General features: G+C 39.1%; 1 protein-coding gene across 1 annotated transcript in view; it reads right to left on the bottom strand.

Annotated features, from left to right (window-relative positions):
- The window catches only part of grip2b (glutamate receptor interacting protein 2b), a 196,479-nt gene that overhangs the window by 57,986 nt on the left and 118,056 nt on the right, over positions 1-20,437 (bottom strand). The window contains exon 2 of the mRNA XM_030052548.1: positions 3,267-3,344. Coding sequence (XP_029908408.1) covers positions 3,267-3,344 — 78 coding nt within the window. The remainder of the gene's footprint in view (positions 1-3,266; positions 3,345-20,437) is intronic.

Below are 20,437 nucleotides of genomic sequence, written 5' to 3'. Positions count from 1 at the left end.
GCTAGCGCTGCTGATTCCTCAAATCTACTGCCTGCAGTGCATCAGTGTCAGATTAGGAGCGTGAAATGATGTGTCAATGATTGCTTCCAGTCTTTGGGGTTTCATATAAAAGGCGAGCATTACTCATACGCCTTCTCTGCTCACAATTTCATGACTGGTCTGAGAGAGAATTTATCTCATTTTGTTTAGGATTTATATAACCAGGAAGTCTCTTGAGATACAGTATCTCTTTTACAAGACAGGCCTCATCAATCACAATATCACAATAATGGCAGCTGAATAAATACATGCAACAATAGGAAAAACAGAGCCTTGTCTATTAGAACTGCAGACTGGTGACAAAAGAAAGAAAATCATAAAGTGTGTCAGTAAGGCGCTGGGCCACCATGAGCCTCCAGAACAGCCTCAGTGCTCCTTGGCAGAGATTCTCCAAGTCTCTGAAACTCTGCTGGAGGGATGCTGACTTGTTTTGGCCCAGCAGCTTACTAAGACACTCTGGCCTCTGTTTTCAAGCTGGTGCTAACGGGGCATAACGGAGCTAACTGAGTGTTACACTTGCTTGTTTCACACTGATATAAATTTTCTAAGTAGAGAAATATCTACTTGTATATCAATACCTAGGTATCGTCACTCCTCATCCTCAACACCAGGTCAAAAACGTCAGGTTGCAAGGAGCATTTATTTGCATCCTCTCCTTTCCAACAGTTCTCCCAGCAGTAGCACCTGAAGTCAGGGGGTTTTACCTCCAGCACATTAAGGCCCATAGCTGTGGTGAACATGGTGTAATAGTGCAGAATCATGGCTGTAATTATCTTGGTGAAATCTTATTGTGGTGATGCAGGAAACAAGGTTGTGACTGTGTGTGTTTTTCCCCTGGAAACACTAGTGAAATACTAAGTTACCTCACTCAGCATCGTTAATGGGGAGTTGTCAGTTTATTCTGTCACAATGTAAATCATGTATAAAGACTGTTGCTTCTCTCACACTTAATTCTGACACTAGGTGCGCATTTGTATACAGTAATGACGAACTGAATACAAGTGTTTCATTTAAGTGAATCATGTAAGGAAAATAAATTATAGGCATCCAATAAAGGGACACACCTGTGACATGTTTCTGCAGTTGATACTCGTGTTTGGGTGTTGCATAGTCATGTAGATTTATTCTACATGGACTGCACATGCAGAGAAGAAAATGCCTGGTGGTGGAGAGGACACTGTTTTTAAAGGGAATGAGAGAAGCTGATTTGATTTGAAAGGGAGTGTGTTAAGTGTCTTTGAGTTGCGTTACCAGAGAGAGCTGCCGCTTTTCAGTTGTTTTTTTTTTTAGTTTCTCCATCTGAAAGTCTTTATACGGCCCTCATTTACACACACACACACACACACACACACATACACGCAGACAAGGTTTGATAGACAGTGTTATGTGATTAGTTCGGTTAGATAGCTGTCTCTCAATCTGTCTCTATATTTCTTTCACTCAAATACGCGCACACACACACACACACACACACACACACACAGGGCAGGTGTGATGTGATAGGAAACTTTGGCTAGTACTGATTGATAGCTCGATTAGGTAAATCCCTCAGGCGACACATTGGATCAGTGAAGCACTTCTCAGCACAGTTATCTCTGGTGGGGATTTCAACACACACGCACACACACCTACACACACCTACACACACACACACCTACACAAATGTATAATCTGGAGGAAGGTCATTTTTGAGTCCAGGTAAAATGCACCCGAATCATTCAGATTTGCATAAAAGCATCGCAACTAGTTGACATGTGCAGGTCAATGCCCTGATCATTTTCATAATCTGAGACACTGCAAAAACAGCAGTACCAATCAGCGGTGGTAGCTGTTTTTCTATCCAGCATTGCCAGCAAACGGGCTTTCACCCAAATCTGCAGGAGGGCCCATGACAGGACCGATGATCAGTAACACTTTAAGGTGAGGGTACGTAAAGTAACATGAATTCATGCATAAAAATTACGTTACTTTAAGCATTAATACCTCATGACTTATCAGGATTTAACACAAAGTTGTTCATTCATGACCTCATGCATGAACCACACATTAACTAAAGAATTAACTAAGGTAAGCACATCATGATGAATTATGATTTATTAAGCATGATCTGGACCACTCACCCAAATCCAAGCCACTAAAACACACAGCACATCATGGAATCAAAATTAAATAAAGTGGTGAACCATTTGATGTTTATTATCTATCATGTTATCTGGTATTTGCATTTTATGAGATATTAATGCTTAAAGTAGTGAATTTTCATACATGAATTCATGTTATTCCATATACTCTTTCTGTAAAGTGTTACCAGAATAGCTGCTATCTATAATGCATGCAGGAAATCATAAACATTAGAAACTCAAAAAATGGTGAAGTCATGTCATGAAAGAAGAACCGTTCTGTTGTATGTGACCAACAAAAAATGGCAGATTTTCTCTCTCTCTCTCTCGCTCTCTCTTTCTCACACACTCACAGACATACACACTCACACACCAAAACCCTTCCTACTACCAAAGTGCCCGTGAGCTGCTCAAAGTGCTCCGGGGAAACAGTTTGGCTCCCAGTTAGAAATGCACACAACTGTGAGAATGCTAAGCCCAGTGGAGCTGAAAAAGAGCAAGAAGCTCAGCGAATGGATAAAGTAACAAAAGAGTAACAAAAGGCAAAGAAGAAGGAGGGAATAGAAAATAGAGTGATAGAGGAACTGATATTGGGGGGGGAAAGGCAGATTTGACAGACGAGGAAATGCTGGAGAGAAAGAGGGATGGAAAACCCAATAGAGGGATTTGGCCGAGGTGATAAGAAGGCAAGAGAGAGAGAGATTTGATGTATGCAAGAAAGATTGTGTGTGTGTGTGTGTGTGTGTGTGTGTGCACGCGAGGGAGAGATAGAAATGAGAAGAGTAAGACAGAAAGGAGAGAGTAATATATAGGCAAAGAAATAGGAATGAAAAAAAAAGAAATGAGCAAAAACTAATTTAAATATTACATTTAATTTAATACAAAATGTAATTGTATTGTTGTATAAATTGTATTAAGTATTACTTCAGGACTGATTACTGTGGAACACAGTAACCCTTATATCTACTTACTATGCTCTGTATGTCAGCCTAAAAGGCGGTAAACCATTCTCAAATAAAAAAGACATGTCAAAAAACATAACAACAGGATAATAGAACAATAGAACGACAGAACAGAATGACAGATAGATAAAAGAGTCGCATATACCTGGTATACTGTGTCTTCTAGACGCCAGAGGATGCTCTGGTCCAGAGATGTCCTTTGTCTTTCCATATGGTCCATCATCTAGAGAGGACAGAGAAATAGAGAATAACATTTAATTAAAGCTTGACATTATGCAACTTTCTGACAGACAGCATGACAATAAATAGATTGCATATGTTCTACATTGTCAGTCTGTATATTTACACTCAGATTTCAGCATTGCTTTTGTATTGCAGTCTGGTTGGATGGAGGAGATTGGAGGCTGAATGCATGCTCTTTTTCGGCAACATCATATTTCATAGTGACACATTCACACATTGCACACACATACACACACACATTCACACACAAACACAGAAATTATTTGTACTAGAACTGCTGCTATGTACACACGTCGGCTAACAGTCACTGATCTTTCAACCCGTTTCTTTAAAGGTACACTTAATCTCCTTCTCTGTCCATGACTCATATCTCAAACCTTGTTACTCGCTGTGGAAATACTGTTGAAAAAACGAGTACAGATCCTGAACATAAAAAAAAAAAGTGTCTGTACACACTGAATGCACAAAATATTTGGGACAACAACCTGATATTGAGTTCCAGACACTTTTAAAATCCTCCTCTAGCTCATCTGCCTCTGTTTATCAACATCTCCTTCTCTGTCACCCCACAAGGCCACCTTTAGAGAATGAAAGTGGGCGTGGTCTGCACAGAAGTGGATGTGGCCCAATCAGTGTGAGAAGTTAATCTGTTGGTCCTGAGCCCAAGTCAAACCATGTGTCAAACTTTTGTGGTGTTTCGCTGATGCGCTGGGAGGTTATGTGACTCTTTAAGATATACCACGGCCCCTTTTGACTGAACAGCCTGAAAAGTAAATCAGGTCTTCTGTGGCTTGTGACAGACCAGCTCAAAGTTTGGAACTAACAGGTAAAGAACCGAGAAGTTCCCCTGTTGTGTTACAGCAGTCCCTTTTTTTCAACCAAACCACTTCTGGTTCTTGCACAAGTTTCCTTTGGGATTTTTGGAACCAAGGTGTGAGGTGTCACTGGGTCGCTGATCATTGACTCCAGTGTCGCTGTGTATGAATTGATCCCCAATCTGCTGGTTGGTTGATTTTATGATGTAGCACACTGCTAAGCAGTTCATAATACCCCATATTGTCCATCCAGCACCAGTTTTTTCCATCTATGTCCTTTTTGAAGTCTCTATCCTCCTTTTTCAGTTCTTTTAACCTGTTAATTATTTGGTCCTGGGTTCTGAAAAAACCCAGCCTTCACCAGCCTTCAGCCATTTCGAAATGTAATTTTTTGAATACTCCCTTCCATCATTCCTGAAATTCAGGAATGTCCAAATTGAAAGCAAATATTTTGTTTATTCAGCGGCACTGTACGCTCTTCGATTTCTCCGTCATCTCTATTTTAACATGTAGAATAATACACCCCTACTCAACTGTCATCATGGTTCCCACTTCAGGCCCTACTATGACTTAGTTCCGGGTGGCAACCAACTTTTTCAGTCCCGAATCAATATATTTTGGGTGAAATGTTCAGAATAGGTCAAAATTAGGTTTGCAAACTTGAATGGGACCAGGTCTTTTTAGGTTGAAAAAGCCTGAGTGAAATCCAAGGGAGTGATGTGTCTCACTTCCAGCTTCCCCTAGTTAAACTGGTTAATAAATATGACCACACTGAGGTAAAAAGACAAAAAGCAAAGAACATAATAAACATTTCTGTCTTCCCTTCATGGCCCTTATTTAATCATGTAGCATAGCTGACCCTTGCATCCTTTAGTATCGGGTCCTTGTAATGCTGTTGATCTAGGAACTGAGATTTATTCTGCTGTGGCACTCACTGCAAGTCCCACCATGTAAAAGTGACAGTTAAATGTCAGAAACATTACACTAATGTAAAATTTCACACTGAGCAGGCGTTGAAAAATTAAAATGCATTACCAAAGGGAAATATCACTTTAACAATACCACCGGTTTCCAAAACATGACAGTAAAATAGAGGCTGTTGTTGTTGTCTGTCTGGGGGAAGAAGAGTTGTCCTACTTTACAGCCCCTGGGAAGGAGCGTAGAAGAGGTGGAATAAGTTTAATAAATCACGTTGTAAAAGGCTTGTTCACAGACAACTGCTGGAAGGTGAATTCTGTCTGTGTCAGGTAAGCTTGTCTTCTCTAATCAGCCACTTTGCCAGGGAAACAACCATGACCTGGAGTTTTTCCCCTCATTCTAACTGAAACATATTTGAATGCTGAATTGAAGTGGTGGGCAAAACTTCACAATCTTTCATTTAACGTGGCATCTGGATGAAAAATTTCTGTGACCTTATTTCAGTGTATTGAAGGACGAATTTCATGGGAGGCATCCACTACAAGACAACAGGGGAGGGCCAAGCTGTTTAAAATTGTAATACAAATTTGAATCAATCACGTTGAACGAACAATAACAAGCATTATGTCGCACAATAAGATGATGAATGTCCGTGAAAGCAGCTACCTACACAAAATTTTACAGGTTTTGCTGTAGTCTGTCTCTGCTGAAGATAGCGTCATCAAAATTCAACACTACTTGGAGAAAAAGGAAGACAACAAACATCAGTCACATGTTTGGATGGCTTCATTTTAACATAAATGAACTGCATTTGAATTGTTCTGTTCTTATTTCGAGTGAAAACAGGTTCAGATTGAATAGTTACATAGTTACAAACAGATCATGCCAATTAAAAACAAAACAAAACAAACAAAACAAACAAACAAACAAACAAACAAAAAAAAAAACAATTTATGACTCACATCACAGTGAGTACAATTATGTTTGCACTTACACCACTGTAAGATGGGTTAGTACTAAACCATATATACTGGAAGACCATTTGTAAAATATTACCAAGGTTAGTTTTCACCCTGGCTGTGCTGTAAACCAGAGATGATTATTATTTTATTGTTTGTCAGAAGAGGGAACAGATGTCCTATTTTATAGCCTGTTGAAGGAAACTTAAGAGACATATAAAGACTTTAATATCCATAATCTGTGCTTTCAATTCTGCAGAGAACTAAACTCATGCTCCACAAGTGTATGAAAGAAATGACTGCAAAGGGCACAATCCTGTGAAAAGTTAGTGTCTCCAGTTTCCAATATTTAATGGCCATTACTTATATACTAATATCAATATTAAGTTTTCAAGGGTTGTTTTGCTGCACTAAGGAAGTGAATGGAGAGACACAAATACAGTATTATGGATTAGCCGCTCAGGGAAGCACAGAGCAACTAATGAGGATATTTCACCACCATGTGAACTCAAATCACACCCAGGGAACTATACAACCCAACACAAACAAACTTTCAAACAGGATGAAGATCTTTCTGTGGGACCTTGTTAGTAAACCCTTCAACATCCAGAAAATCAGTGCACAAGATTTCAACTAATCATTGACTGGAGGTTTATATACAGATGTAATCCCTTAAACCGACTGTAGTGTTGTGGATAAACTAACATGGAGAAAATATATCTAAGGCAGGACAAAGTTGAATCAAAATTCAATGGCACCTGAAAGAAGACAAGTCCGAGTCAATGTAGTTATGAGACTGAGAGAAATCCAAAAGAAAGATGTCGTGGAGATCAAGACTTGCCTAATAGCAATGATATATGAAATATATTAGAAGAATAGTAAAGTATCATTATTTTTTTACTGTCATCAGGAGGTGTAATAACTGTCATAAATCTGTGCAAATGTAAGGTCCCTTTTACACAACTTTAACTTTTTTTATTTCAGCGCACTGTAAAATCCTCCAGTGATGCCTCATTCTATATAACGTACAGTCCCCTATCAGCGTTAGATGATATGTTGTGCCAATACCAGCCTTCTATTAAAGCAAAGCTGAACCGGGGATTTTGTTGGGTTGTTTAGTTACCTGGGCCTGATGAGTCCCCATGTTGAGTAACAAATGTGAACAAAGCGGATTATGCCAATACAAAAAACACAAAAAAGCCCCAGTACCCATTTTGTGAGGAAGTTAAACACCTCTTTTCTTGTTATTCTCCTATTTGAATTGGAAAATAGGTCCAGCGGGTAGAGTGTGCATTGCAATAATCCAAAGAATAGCCACAGTCATTGCCACAGTACAGCCACAAGGCAACGTTCTTCATGAGTACAAAGTATCTATGACCCTGACACGAGACTAAAACACTAGTAATAATTAGGTTCCTGAAAAGCTGTCTTTTAGATGCACCAAGATCTTGATCATAGATGAAGTAGTTCGAGTATTTTGCCAGCTATGTTCCTCAAATCAGTTTGACAACCACTGCGATGTGAAATGAGGGCCATTGTTTTTATGTACCTCAGAGGAGACACTCTGCTCCACTAACTGCCTCTGGTGGGGAACTTTAGTGTAATAAGCTTAATAATTCATATTCTGCATTTCACTTCTGTTGATCCCTCACTCTTCAAGTGTCTTAGAGATCTCAATTTTTAGGGCGTTGTCATAATGCACTGAGTTAGTCTGTAGTTTCAAACCAAGGACTACAATGGAGGCAAGACTTGGACTGTTCATCCGTGATCATTTGGAGATGTATGTGCATGTTTAGGGGCTCATCTGATATTAATGATATATGAAGGATCTGAAGGGCTTTACTAACCCGCAGTACTCAAATCAGTTTTGACGACAGCTGTGACAATGAAATGGAGGCTGATATTGTTGTGGGTCCAAGGGGGGAAGATTTGTCCTATTTTATAACCTCTGGTGCATCAGAGAGGTGGAGTAAGTTTAATAATTCATAAAGTGTAGTTTTATTCTCCAGCATTCTCCAATGAAGTATTTTTCATGCCCTACCCCAGATGTGTCATTAAGTTGCATTATCATCAGGAACAATTACACCACAGCTTAAAAAAATAAATTCAACTGCTACAGTTACAGAAAAGTGTTGTTAATGTTTTTCAGCACCTGGAGGAGAATATAGCAAATCAACTCACACTCCCCAACAACGGCGAGAACTTTCAAGCCGCTGGAAGGATTTCAAATGGCAAATGTCTTGCAAAATCCTATTATCTAGTAAATTGTGGATTTAATTCGCCTTTAAATTACATCCACTTCTCCACAAGACTGCCTCCAAGTCTTAATTTCACCAGAGCTTTAAAAAACATCCACTAAAATGTTTTCGGAGGTTTTGATAGTCAAGTAATTTTATGTTGGGCGGCACAGCGGCTCAGTGGTTAGCCATGTCGCCTCACAGCGAGAGGGCTCTGTTTTCAGTTCCTGGAAAGCTGCCATTTCAGATACACTAAAGTTTCAGACTTATATCAATATTAAGTATTTTGTTAACCCAAATGCCTCAAATTAATTTGACAGCTGTTGTGAAAGTCAAATGAATGCTGTTTTGGTTTTGACAGGAGAAGATTTGCTCCTCTTACAGTCTGGAACTTTAGAGAAGTGGAATAAGTTTTAAAATTCACAAACAACATTAACATTAATTTTTACTATTTCTGGTACATTTTGTTGTTGTTGTTGTCGTTGTTGTTGTTATTGTTGTTGTTGTAATTTCCCAGTAATTTTATTTAAACGATTTTACTTTTCTTGGTGCTAATTTTCAGGTTGTTTTCTTAGGATTTTTTTTTTTTATTATTATTATTATTATTATTGCATCATTTCTCATTCATCCCCTTTTATTCTTTTTATGTTTTTGAAAGAAACAGTGAAGTGAATCTCCTCAGGTTTCAAAGAGTTAAAAAATTCCTATCTGCTTTTATGAAGATTTTATAAAAGTGAAACATGCTGTAATTCCTTACACATAAAATTATAAGACAGTTTATTAACCCTCAAGCAGCTTCAAACATAAATTCCATAAACGTCAACTTATGAACCTCTGTCTTATCCTACAGTGACTGCAATATGTACATCAAGTTCTTGCGACTGCAATATGACAACAATTTTCAAGGCTTTACAGTGGAATCAGAAATCTCTGAGCAAACCCAGCTGCTGCTGTCGTGGAGGCCTACCGCAGTGCAAATATTGACTCATTATTTAACAACCAGACAAGACTGAGGGATAACTGCAAAAGACTGAGGTGGTGTGGGTGTATTTCACAACACAAATGATTTAATTAGAAACAAATGGTCTGATAAGGTAGACTTGTTATGAGATGTAATAAACTCTCTTGTATTTAGCCTACTTGTTGCTCTATGTGAAACAGTGTTACCTTGAGAAGAGGTACCTCAGTTAATCTGAGCTAACTCTTAACTAGATGTCTAATTCAGCAAAGCAACCACTGCATATGTTAACATGCTATTACTTGCCACTTAAAAGACTAATGTTTGACTGTACAATCTATTAGCAAGTACTCAAATCAGATTGGTTTACAACAAGACAGTGCTGATTAGCTGCAAGCTAACAGGGTGCCATCATAACTATAATGTGACCGAAACACAAAAGCCATAAGATCTAGGCTGTTGCTGATGAAATGATCAAAAGACCATTTTCATGGCAGCCATCTTGACATGAAATAGCAGGATAAACACAGGTGTTACTAATGAACTTAATTAAGACTCCATTCATTTAAATGTAGCAGAGTCTGTCCAGTGAGCCAGCACGAACAAGAGCAGGACCCTGGATCTTTTTTTGTTTGAAATGGAACAAAACCTTGATTAACATCAGTGTTAACATCTGTTGTGTTTACCCTGCTATTTCAGGTCAAAATGGCTGCTGTGAAAAAAATCTATCCATAAAAAAGCACAGAAATTAATCATGTTGTTTTAGTTCTTTTGAGAAAAAAACGAGTTGCAAGTTTTAGAAATATAATTTGATGTTTTCAAGTGTTGTTGCCTAAAAGCAGAGGACCTCAGATGTGGCCACCAGAGCAAATGTTACTTATTGTTATTATGTTAAGAATTTTTTAAATTTGTTTTCATTATTATTTTTTTGAACCGTTACATAGGATGAACATCATGATATTGTGTGTATTTTCAGAGCTAATACGGGTGTAAAACTAAAACACATACTAAAAAAACAAACAAACAAATCCCACCAAAACATGGAGTACCTTGGACAGCTCCCGAAATCCTGGCTGTTTAAAATATTAAAACAGCTCCAAAAGTTTAATATTTAGGCTGCTGAATACAGTTAACTCCAGTGCTCTTAAACTGTCTATTAACTTTGGTTGTGTATGTGAACTGATAAGTATCCTTACTATGAAAGATACATACATACATACATATGATATTATTATTGTTGTTACTGTTGTTTTGACTATTCTCACGGGTTTTGTTTGTTTGTTTGTTTTTCAGTTTACTTTCTTCTGTTACTCGCACATGTTTGAAATAAAGCATTCATTAATTCATTCATTCATACATCGTGTTAATTGTTTTATTACTAGCTAACTTAGTGTGCGATCCTTGGTTGATTTTGATGATGAGTTCTAGTGTCAAAATGAAAAAAGAAAAGAATAAGGATATCTCCTTGCTGAAACTACAAATCTATAAGTCTACTAGACTATGTGCTCAAATGCAAAATTCTATCTCATCTTTTAAGTCAAAATGAAAAACTTGTAATTGATTTTCTTGATGTTTTTAATGGTACTCAAATCCAAAACTCCTTTTTTTAAAGGCATGTGTTCATTGTGTTTTTCATATATATATATATATATATATATATATATATATATATATATATATATATATATATATATATATATATATATATATATATATATATATTTTTTTTTTAATCATTTTCAGTGCTTTCTAACTCAGCATACTGAAAAGAGTGATATACAGTTACTGGTTGTACTCATACATACAAATCACCCAGGTGTCATGAAATAAGTTACAGTATATGAAGTATTGGTCTACCATGCTGCTTCATTGGGAAGGATGATCCCTTTGGAAAGGAAGTGCTTTCCAACCTAATAGCATTTTAAATACATGAAGCATTTTCTACCTCAAAACAACTTTGATATATGAAGGGTTTCCTCTAGTAACTTCAATATATGACACATTTTCTTGCTGTATGACTCCTGAAATATGCAGCACTTTCACATTGGTAGTGTTTGTGAGTCAGTCCTCTCCCCAGCAGTGACAGTGGAAAGGAGGCCATTGTTGTTGCGTCTTGGGCAGAGAAGAGTTTAGCGATCTTCACAGAGGTGTAATAAGTTAAATAATTTATAAGTTGCGGATTCAATTTTCCTTTAAACCGCTTTCATAACTTATCTGGCTGGCTGCTTTCCTGCTGAGGGGCTGTCACTGGCATAATGGACCCCGGAAGCTGCTGTCAAAACACACACACATACGCACTCACACATATACACACACACTCGCACACACTCCAACAGAAACACATGCATGCCAACTAACACCGGCACACACTTGCCGAGGATTAATGCATACGCACACACACATTTAGGCACCTGTACCAAAGTGTGTGTATACCTGCATGTCCATGTGTATGCACTCACACACACACACACACACACACACACACACACACACACGCAAACACACACACACACACACACACACACACACACACACAGAGCCACATGCATGCCCACATACACACACATCGTGACACTTTAGGCAACATAGCCACGTCTCTGTGTGTCTCTCTCTGTTTTAGCTGCATGAATATTCCTCCTCCCATCCTCAGGACCATAAATCTGCTCTACCAGTGTTTTGGTAGCTAGAGTATTAGCATGCTGTTAGTATGTTTGTCACAACTGGCAGTATCTGTCTCAAACTCCGCTCATGCTCTGTATTATGCTTATACATATTATGTTTACTGTATCACATTCCGTTTTTAAGACCTTATAAAGCTGTGTTTTCAGCTGCGTGCTCTCTCGATTTCCCAGCTCTGCCTGATAAATTAGCCTCTTTTGATGAATAATTTGAATATGATTAGCATAATGAATGTCTGGCGCTGTCAGCTTACAGAACAGGTTGAGTTATAGACGACCAGATTTTTCTCCTCCAATGGAAATGCTGGCATAATTCTTAAGGCATGCAGGACTTTCTAAACAGGGGTGATGATGACTTTTATAGTCTGTCCAGAACAGTTTGACTAAACAGAGCTGGGTTTCACACAAAAACACGCATTTTATTTGAAGCGGAAATTCAAATTCATCACTCAGCCACGACTACTCAGACGAAAGAGAATTTCACTTCCATGTTTTGCAGTGAACTTTACATTTCATTTTAAATATTTAGTGATGAATTTGAAATTGAGAGATTTTTTGATGAAAAGCAATGATTTTATAGTCAAACCATTCTGAACATGACTTAAGAGACTGAGTTGCCCTGGGTTTTCTTTTGTGTCTTTTGATTTATCTACCCTCACAAGTGCTATCTGCTGTTTTGTCTTACTGCTTGCGCAATAAAGGGACTAGCTTCTTCTCTTCCTCCGCTCTCTGCAATCTCACATGGTTCACGAAGCTTTCAGGCCGCAGCCAGCCACCGTTGTAGTAACAGAGGACCAGCAATGAGAGCTTTAAACCGCACAAGAAAATAGTTCTACTGTTGATTTTTTATGGCATTCAAGTCTAAAAAAATTCTGATACCCGTCATCAAACTCAAACCTTGTTTATTTAATCATCTGAGTTGATTAAGTTGATATCTGAAGCATCTAATCAGCACAGTTAAGGGACAATTAAATTAATATCTTTTTTTTTTTCAAAGTGGGCAAACTATCCCTTTAATAAAACTCTGTGACAGCTTAACATCAGCATGACAAAGGAACAGAACACCTACTGTACTTGTTTCCACCTTCAAAAATACTACAATTTTGTCACTAAATTGTCTTTATAACATAAAATGAAATGATTCACCAACAGGAGCTTTACTCTGATGTCGGCAAATCAGTTTGTAAGAGCAGGTGGCATTTTTTCCCAAATGGTGCAGTCGTCTCATTTTGGAACAAAACTCTTCAAATTCAGTTTGGCCCAGTGAGAGTGTATGTGGGTACACCCCAGAGGCTCTTTGTGAAACACTGAGTTAGAACCTGGGTAGGAAAGTAATGTTTTTATCTACAGTGGCAACATATGACAGAAAATCATCACATTAGCCATCTACTTTCACGATTTTAATTTTCCCAGATAATTAAATTTTAGGGAGGACTGAGCATCAGCCTGTTTTTTTTTTTTTTTTTTTTTTTTTTGGTTGGTTCATTTGTCCGCCACACATAATATCTTAGACACGGCAGGTTTTGATGACGCATAGAGGAAAGATACATCTCTCCATTCCATTTAAGCTTTTCTACAAATTACACTGACTACCCAAAGGGGGAATGTTACAACCACAGGTCAAAATGAAATGAGATTTTGATAACTGACGGGCCCAGGGAGGACTACATCACACACTCACACACACACACACACACACACACACACACACACACACACATGCACACACCCGCCCGCCTGCACATTATGTATAAAAAAAAAAAAAAAAAAAAAAGTATGGGTACAGTATCTTCTGCTTTCACAGATTGAGGTGAAGAATCGCACCTGCCAGACTTAAAACACTGTGCCTTACAGATAAACACCTGCACCTGTGTGTGTGTGTGTGTGTGTGTGTATGAGTGTAGGAAATGGTAACAGTAGTAGCAGGGTTCCCTCCTGCCTTTACCAGGCCTCAACAAATGCATGCACACGCACTCACTCACACACACACATACACACACAAACACATATGTAACACTTATGCGCATGTGTGTATCGTATATGTAAACTCAGCCATTCATACACACACAGTACAATCTCTTCTTCCTCCCACCTTCTTCCTCCTTTTTTTCTCCCTTCCTGTACTCCTTATCCCTCTCCTTTCTTCCCTCTCTCTCCATTCCCGTCTCTCTCTCTCTCTCTCACACACACACACACACACACACACACACACACACACCACGTCAGCTGCAGGCAGTATCGGTGTGTTAATCCTGCTTGTCATCTTGTCTACGCACCACAGTGGCTTAATACAGCTGCCTCCGCCTGCTCCTCATCAACTACCAGCTCTCTCTCTCTGTCTGCCCACAGTATCCCTCTCTCTCTCTCTTTCTCTCTTGCTCATTCCACATGCTACGATCTTCTTAAGTGATCACGACTCTGGTTTTCTCTTTCCCTCTCTCTCTCTGTCTCTCTAATAGTCCCTCTCGCTCTCTCTCTTTGTCTCTGCAGTGGTCTCTCTCGGTCAATTGAACACGACTGTTCTATTCTGCACAGCCTTTGTCCTCCATTGGGGACCTATTGATTTAACTGTTCATTTAGTTTCCTCAGCATGCACATTCTCAGTCAGTCAGGACAAACTTTCCTACACTGAGGCTTTGTGCTTCATTGTAAAGTGAGTTTAGCTCCATTCTGTATCCACTTTGCTTTAGTGCCCGATGATGAGAACATTGTCGAGGCTGGCATTGTCTGAAACCTTGACACTCTGCTTATGGTGATCGACTTTAGTTCCCATTGTCAAAGCCCTAATTGGCCTTTTCGATCAACAAGGACCTGCTTCCATTCTAGTTCACGAACCTAATTTTGAACTGTTCAAAACTGAACTGGTCTGGAAAGCCAAAAGTTTGTTCCCAGGTGGAACCAAAAGATAGTAGGACCTGAAGTCAGAACCATGCTGACATTACGCTTGGATCTCTATTATTCCACAGGGAGACATGGAGAGGACAGAGAAATCAAGAGTGCAGTGGTCTGCCGAAGAAACAAAACATTTTCTTTCAATTTGGACACCTTTGGGATCTAGATCCGTTCTAGGATCTAGATCCCAAGACCCACTAGACCCACTAATGCCTTGACAGGGACAATGTAAAATGCTTGGCTTTAAGTGTAGTTACTTGGCAAAGTAAAGACAGTTTTGGAATCATGAAAGACTTTTGTCCTTACTGGCTATGGTCTCCGTTCTCCAAGTTCCCCCGAGTTTTGTTTAAACAGCAAGTGTTGCTTGGCATTACCAAGTGGTGAAACCATGTGGTGACAAGTGGTGTTAGCACTTTCAGAGTTGACATGGCTCAACATATTTTTCCTTAAAAACAAACAAATATGCAAGACAGAAAAAAAAAATATGTTCACTCTTTTATAAACGGTGCAGGTGCAAATAAGCCATGTCATGTTTTCTAAACAAAACTGAGAATGGGCACCACAGCTTGTGTGGAGAAGTCTTTCACGCTTCCAAAACAGCCTCAACTTTGATTAGGAACTTTACTATATTAAAACTAGTTACTGGTTTTACACGGACACCAGTCTCATTTACCTTACATACAAATGAGTACAGAGGCAACTCATCTACTCATTTCACTGCTATATCCAAGAGGATGAAACAACCTACTGAGCCTGGGTCAGTCAGTTTGTTGGTTGGTGTGTAACCAGTAACCAACTGAACACTAAGAAAACGAAGGAAATCATCTTTGATTTCAGGACCAGCAAGCACAAACACCACCATCCAACTATTAAAACTAAAATTGTTGATGAATACAAAACATAATAAATGCTGTCGTAGGTACCGAATACAGATGCATGTCATTTATCAAAAAGGGTTAGAGAGGTTATATTTGATGTGGAAATTAAGACAATTCAGAGTGGAAAGAGGTACAATAGTCCTTTCCTATCATTTCTGTGTGGAGAGCATTTTAATTTTTAGTTTCATTCCCTGGCGCTCTTCATTGCCAGGGAGTAATAATACCATCAGACTGGCATAAGGTCCCGCCTCTCTGAACTAAGTGGGCTAGCAGATAATTTGTGCTGACTGGTGTTGGACTGGTGAACAGATTGTGATGTGGATTTGGAGATATGCTGCTGCTGGTGGTGAGCTGTATGGATACTGTTGGGCGTTGCACTTTGTTATGTGTTGGGAACTTGTTGATAAGAAGATGTTGTTTAGTGTCACTGGTATGATGTTCATTACTATCTCACCACTACTGTGTGGCACACAATATTCAATAGAGGTAATGAGTTTATAAAAGCCTTACATGTGTGGTAAGGTCATTGGGTGAGGCTTGTCCTGATTGGCTCAAAATGTGCATGCAAATTTCAGCGGTAACTAGGAGAGAACAAACCCAGGACCAAATTATCTATCAATTATCTGAGGACAGAGCCCAGTTAGAGGGCTCGGCCTGATCATAAAAGCAGGGTTATTATTAAAACTTGGCTTTCTGTCTTTGTCCCTGTGTCTCTCATTCCCTCTCTAACAGCGCTGTCTGAACAACTTACTTTAACAACACTGTCTCTTTCCCTCTCTTCATTTCCCTCACTTTAGAAATCTTTAATGTTCTCAGAGAGGCAATTTATGGTCTCTTCTTGGCTCGTGTCTTCTGTGTTTGTGTGTCTCTTTGGTTTTGTCTCGTCTCTGTCGCTCCATCCTCCTCGTAAACCATAATACACACCCACGCAGAGACAAAACCATGTCTGCTTTGTGCAGCGCGAGGTATGCAGCAGGGTTATGCTGATAAATAAAAGCACGGGCAAACCCCAGTTCATCTCAGCCAACCCATCGTGGGCGGCTTACCCAGTATGGGAGACAAATGTTAAAAAAGTATTTTTCATTTTGATACTATCTATCTATCTATCTATCTATCTATCTATCTATCTATCTATCTATCCGTTATGAGGACTTTAAACTTATTCCAAAGAGGTAATTCATTTAGGTAAAGCTAACAGCCATGGCTTTAACACTACTCTTCAGTGGTTTCTTAAACCCATAAACCCTATTGCTTCCTGTCTGAAAGAAGAAAGAGACCCTTAGGTGGGGCGCTCTGATAGCTCACCTGGTAGAGAGAGTACCACTTATCAAGTCCTTCCTGCAGCATCCTGGGTGTGAATCTGAGCTCAGGCCCTTTGATGTGTGTCATTCCCTCTCTCCCCCCTGTCTTTCCTGTCTCTCTCTACTGTCACTATCAAATAAAGCAAAATAAATAAATAAATAAAGACAATCTTAGGTTGATGGTGAGCTCTTTGGCTTTGGCCTTTCATTACATATTATTAATTTCATGGACACAAAATCATACTAAACTGTGCCTGTGAAATACACAATCAAAGTCACAAAATGTGTAAGATATACTTTTTTTGTGCTCTGGAGCCCTACTGTTGCACATAGTAACGTCAAATTATAGATTTAGATTGCATGAATGTGGTGATGATTTATTGATGTTAAAATGCACATCACACCTTGAACCGAAGTGCTAACCTTCATCACAACTAACTGCCAGGAACTGCTGTTACTTTGCTCTTCCTGGTGCTGCTTTTCATTCATTTCATTCATACTTTTTTACTCACGATGTCTCGAGATGTCACGAGTGCTGAAATGTGAAGTTGTGTATCTTTACAGAACACTCCCATAGCTGTAATTGTATTTATGTTCTGTTTTTCTTTGATGTTCCCTATTACCACTCGATGACTGTAATGGCCCCATTTCCCCAAGAAAACGGACCTTTCAAGCAGTCACTGAGATTTCTATTGCCACCCTCACAAGGTATTAAAACCAGACCTCTCTCTCTCTTTCTCTCTCTCTCTCTATCTCTCCCTCTCTCTCTCTCTCTCTCTCTCTCTCACACACATACACATGCACCGAGTAGAGATGTTGACATGCATATGCAGCAAGTCATTTCACATTTTGCCTCAAGGTCACTGCAAACCTATTAGACAGGCAATGGGCCAGACAGACAGAGACAGCGCTTGAGGCAGTACACACACACATACACACACACACAGACATACACACCACACACACATGCACAGGGTTGCCAGAGGGTACAGCTGTGCTAGACACAGCATTGATGACCTTATATTATGGACGAGAAATAGGAACTGTTTCAGGTAGAGTGACACACACACACCCAATATATAACCTTGTTACATACTGTCTCTTACACACACACTTATTACCTCATTAAGTAACACACACACATACAGACATACAGTGCAAACTCACTTTTCTATGGCCAAAACACAAAACTATTAAGTCCAAGCATACACACTGATCATGTATTCCCACATGCACAAGTTTGCCAATTCACCTGAGGCACACACACACACACACACACACAGAAGTGATGTGACTGTATGTGACAGGGATGTGTATGTGTGGGCGGACCCACATTATGATCAAAGTTTCACCTTGCTGACACACACACACACACACACACACACACACACACAGCAGAAACAGCAGTGAATGTAAGGCAGTGCCATTCTAGATTAGTGTGTGTCTGTATGTGTATTTAGGAACATGGAAAGAGAAGAGCCCAGTCAGTGTGAAATTTGGACTAGCTTCAAAGTTCTTCACGCTGACAGAGTAACACAGCCCATTAAATTCCTTCATATAGGACTCATGAACTTAATGCTTTATTCTGAGTGGCTCCTGCGGATCATAGACAACCTCAGTGAACTTCTGGATCCATCTGTTTCTCTTGGCAATCCAATGCTGTTTTCCATCAGTCAATTTTGTGTTTTTTGGGCATTCTTTGGTTCAAGCCCAGCTATTTATCTCTGAAGGACACGTTTTCCCAGCAGGAACACCTTTTATTCTGCCTGTCAAACCAATGAAAGTTTCACATGCCATCGTTCACCCTATCAATCTGAAAGTAGAAGAGTCAGGCCTGTGCTTGCTGGGCCCCGTCCCCACCAAATGAATGAATTCTTTTTTCTTTTTTTCTTTTTTTACATGTTCAAATTATTTGGGGCATCTCACATTGGACACTGCTATGGTCAAAAAAAAAAAAAAAAAAAAAAAAAAAAGGCGATGCTAGTTCCTTGCTGTGGTGGCGAGTCTTCCTGCTGTGTAACACGAGTGCTTGGACAACAGCCAAATTTGACATTAGTGACAAGGCATACAAGTGTTTAAATGGCTTTAATGACTTTAAATGGCTAATGGCGATATGCAAGACACTTGGGTCCTCACTTTAAAACGTCTCACCTAAGAGTGACCGCTCCGACCATCCCTTTATGTTGATCTGAATGGGAAAGACTGTTCTACTCCAAACATTCAGAATTAGAGAACCAGCATTATATGCCCATATACACACTTCCAGGCAAATAACTTGAATAACTTGAAAACTTAAATGTATCAGGCTTAAATAACAAGTTCAATCTTTGTACATCGTTCTATAAAAAAAAAAAAAAAAACTTTTTTTTATCATACTGAAAAAATGGTATGATTCAGTGAGTGAGTCCACAACCTTTGTTTTTGTCATCTGACTTTGTTTTCTGACATTACTAGGATTTGTTAACCACATTTGTACATGCATTTCCAAATCAGCAATCTCCAGTAATTGCTTGGTGTGTAGAATTTATAACCCAGAAAACGTTTAAGTAATAAAACCATGGAAAGACCCTTGGTGTGTCATTTAGTCTGCATGTCCACTGGGAACTTCCCTCTGCAGCACTTGAAAGTGTCCTTAATACATGTATATGCAATTATACATTGCTCTTGCACCTTTTACCCCTTTGCAAGTATTAATACAGTGCTACTGTGCATTGACAAATCTTTTATCTAAGATAATAAATATAGTAATATGCTTTAATAAGGACTTTTACAAGTACAGGAACACTGTGATGATAGTGTCCCAGGTATGAATGTGTGAATTTGTATCAAAGTGAAAAGGGTGGTGCTGAACAGAAAAAAGCATAAATGCTCAGCAACACTTGCGAGGGAACATAAAAGCAAAAGAAAACAAAACAGGCTAAAGCACTATTCAGCAGTGTTGAATGGAGCGGAATAACACACTCAATCCATTTCATTTAGTTGAATAACGCATTTAAGCCTGCACAGCATTATAATCAGACAGCTATTCACAAACCACCATGAAGGCATCACAATAGAGGGGACCAAGCGTCCCACAGAGGAAATAGTGGAGTTACGATGAAGGAAGATGCACCTATTCATTCACTGCTAAAGTACAGAGATTGGCAGAGATGCTGGCATGCACAATCCTCTTTCTTAGAGAAACCATCATTTTTTACACTTAATCGTATTGCAATATGAAGCAAACCGCTTCATGGATTTCCAACCATCTTTTAAACAAAGTTTCATTCATTCATTTCAGTCCATTGTGTCACCAGAACAAGAACTCGCTCCATTACAGTTGGTGCAAGTAATTCTGAACCTTTCTGAGCGTTTCAACCAAAACTAAATTGGCCTAGAACCTGAAAACTTGTCACAACAATGAGAGTGGATGTCTATTATTCTACAGGAAAAGATGG

Source organism: Myripristis murdjan, chromosome 5, assembly GCF_902150065.1.
Source record: "Myripristis murdjan chromosome 5, fMyrMur1.1, whole genome shotgun sequence".
In the NCBI taxonomy this organism is placed as follows: domain Eukaryota; kingdom Metazoa; phylum Chordata; class Actinopteri; order Holocentriformes; family Holocentridae; genus Myripristis; species Myripristis murdjan.
This window is presented reverse-complemented; position numbering and strand designations above follow the sequence as displayed.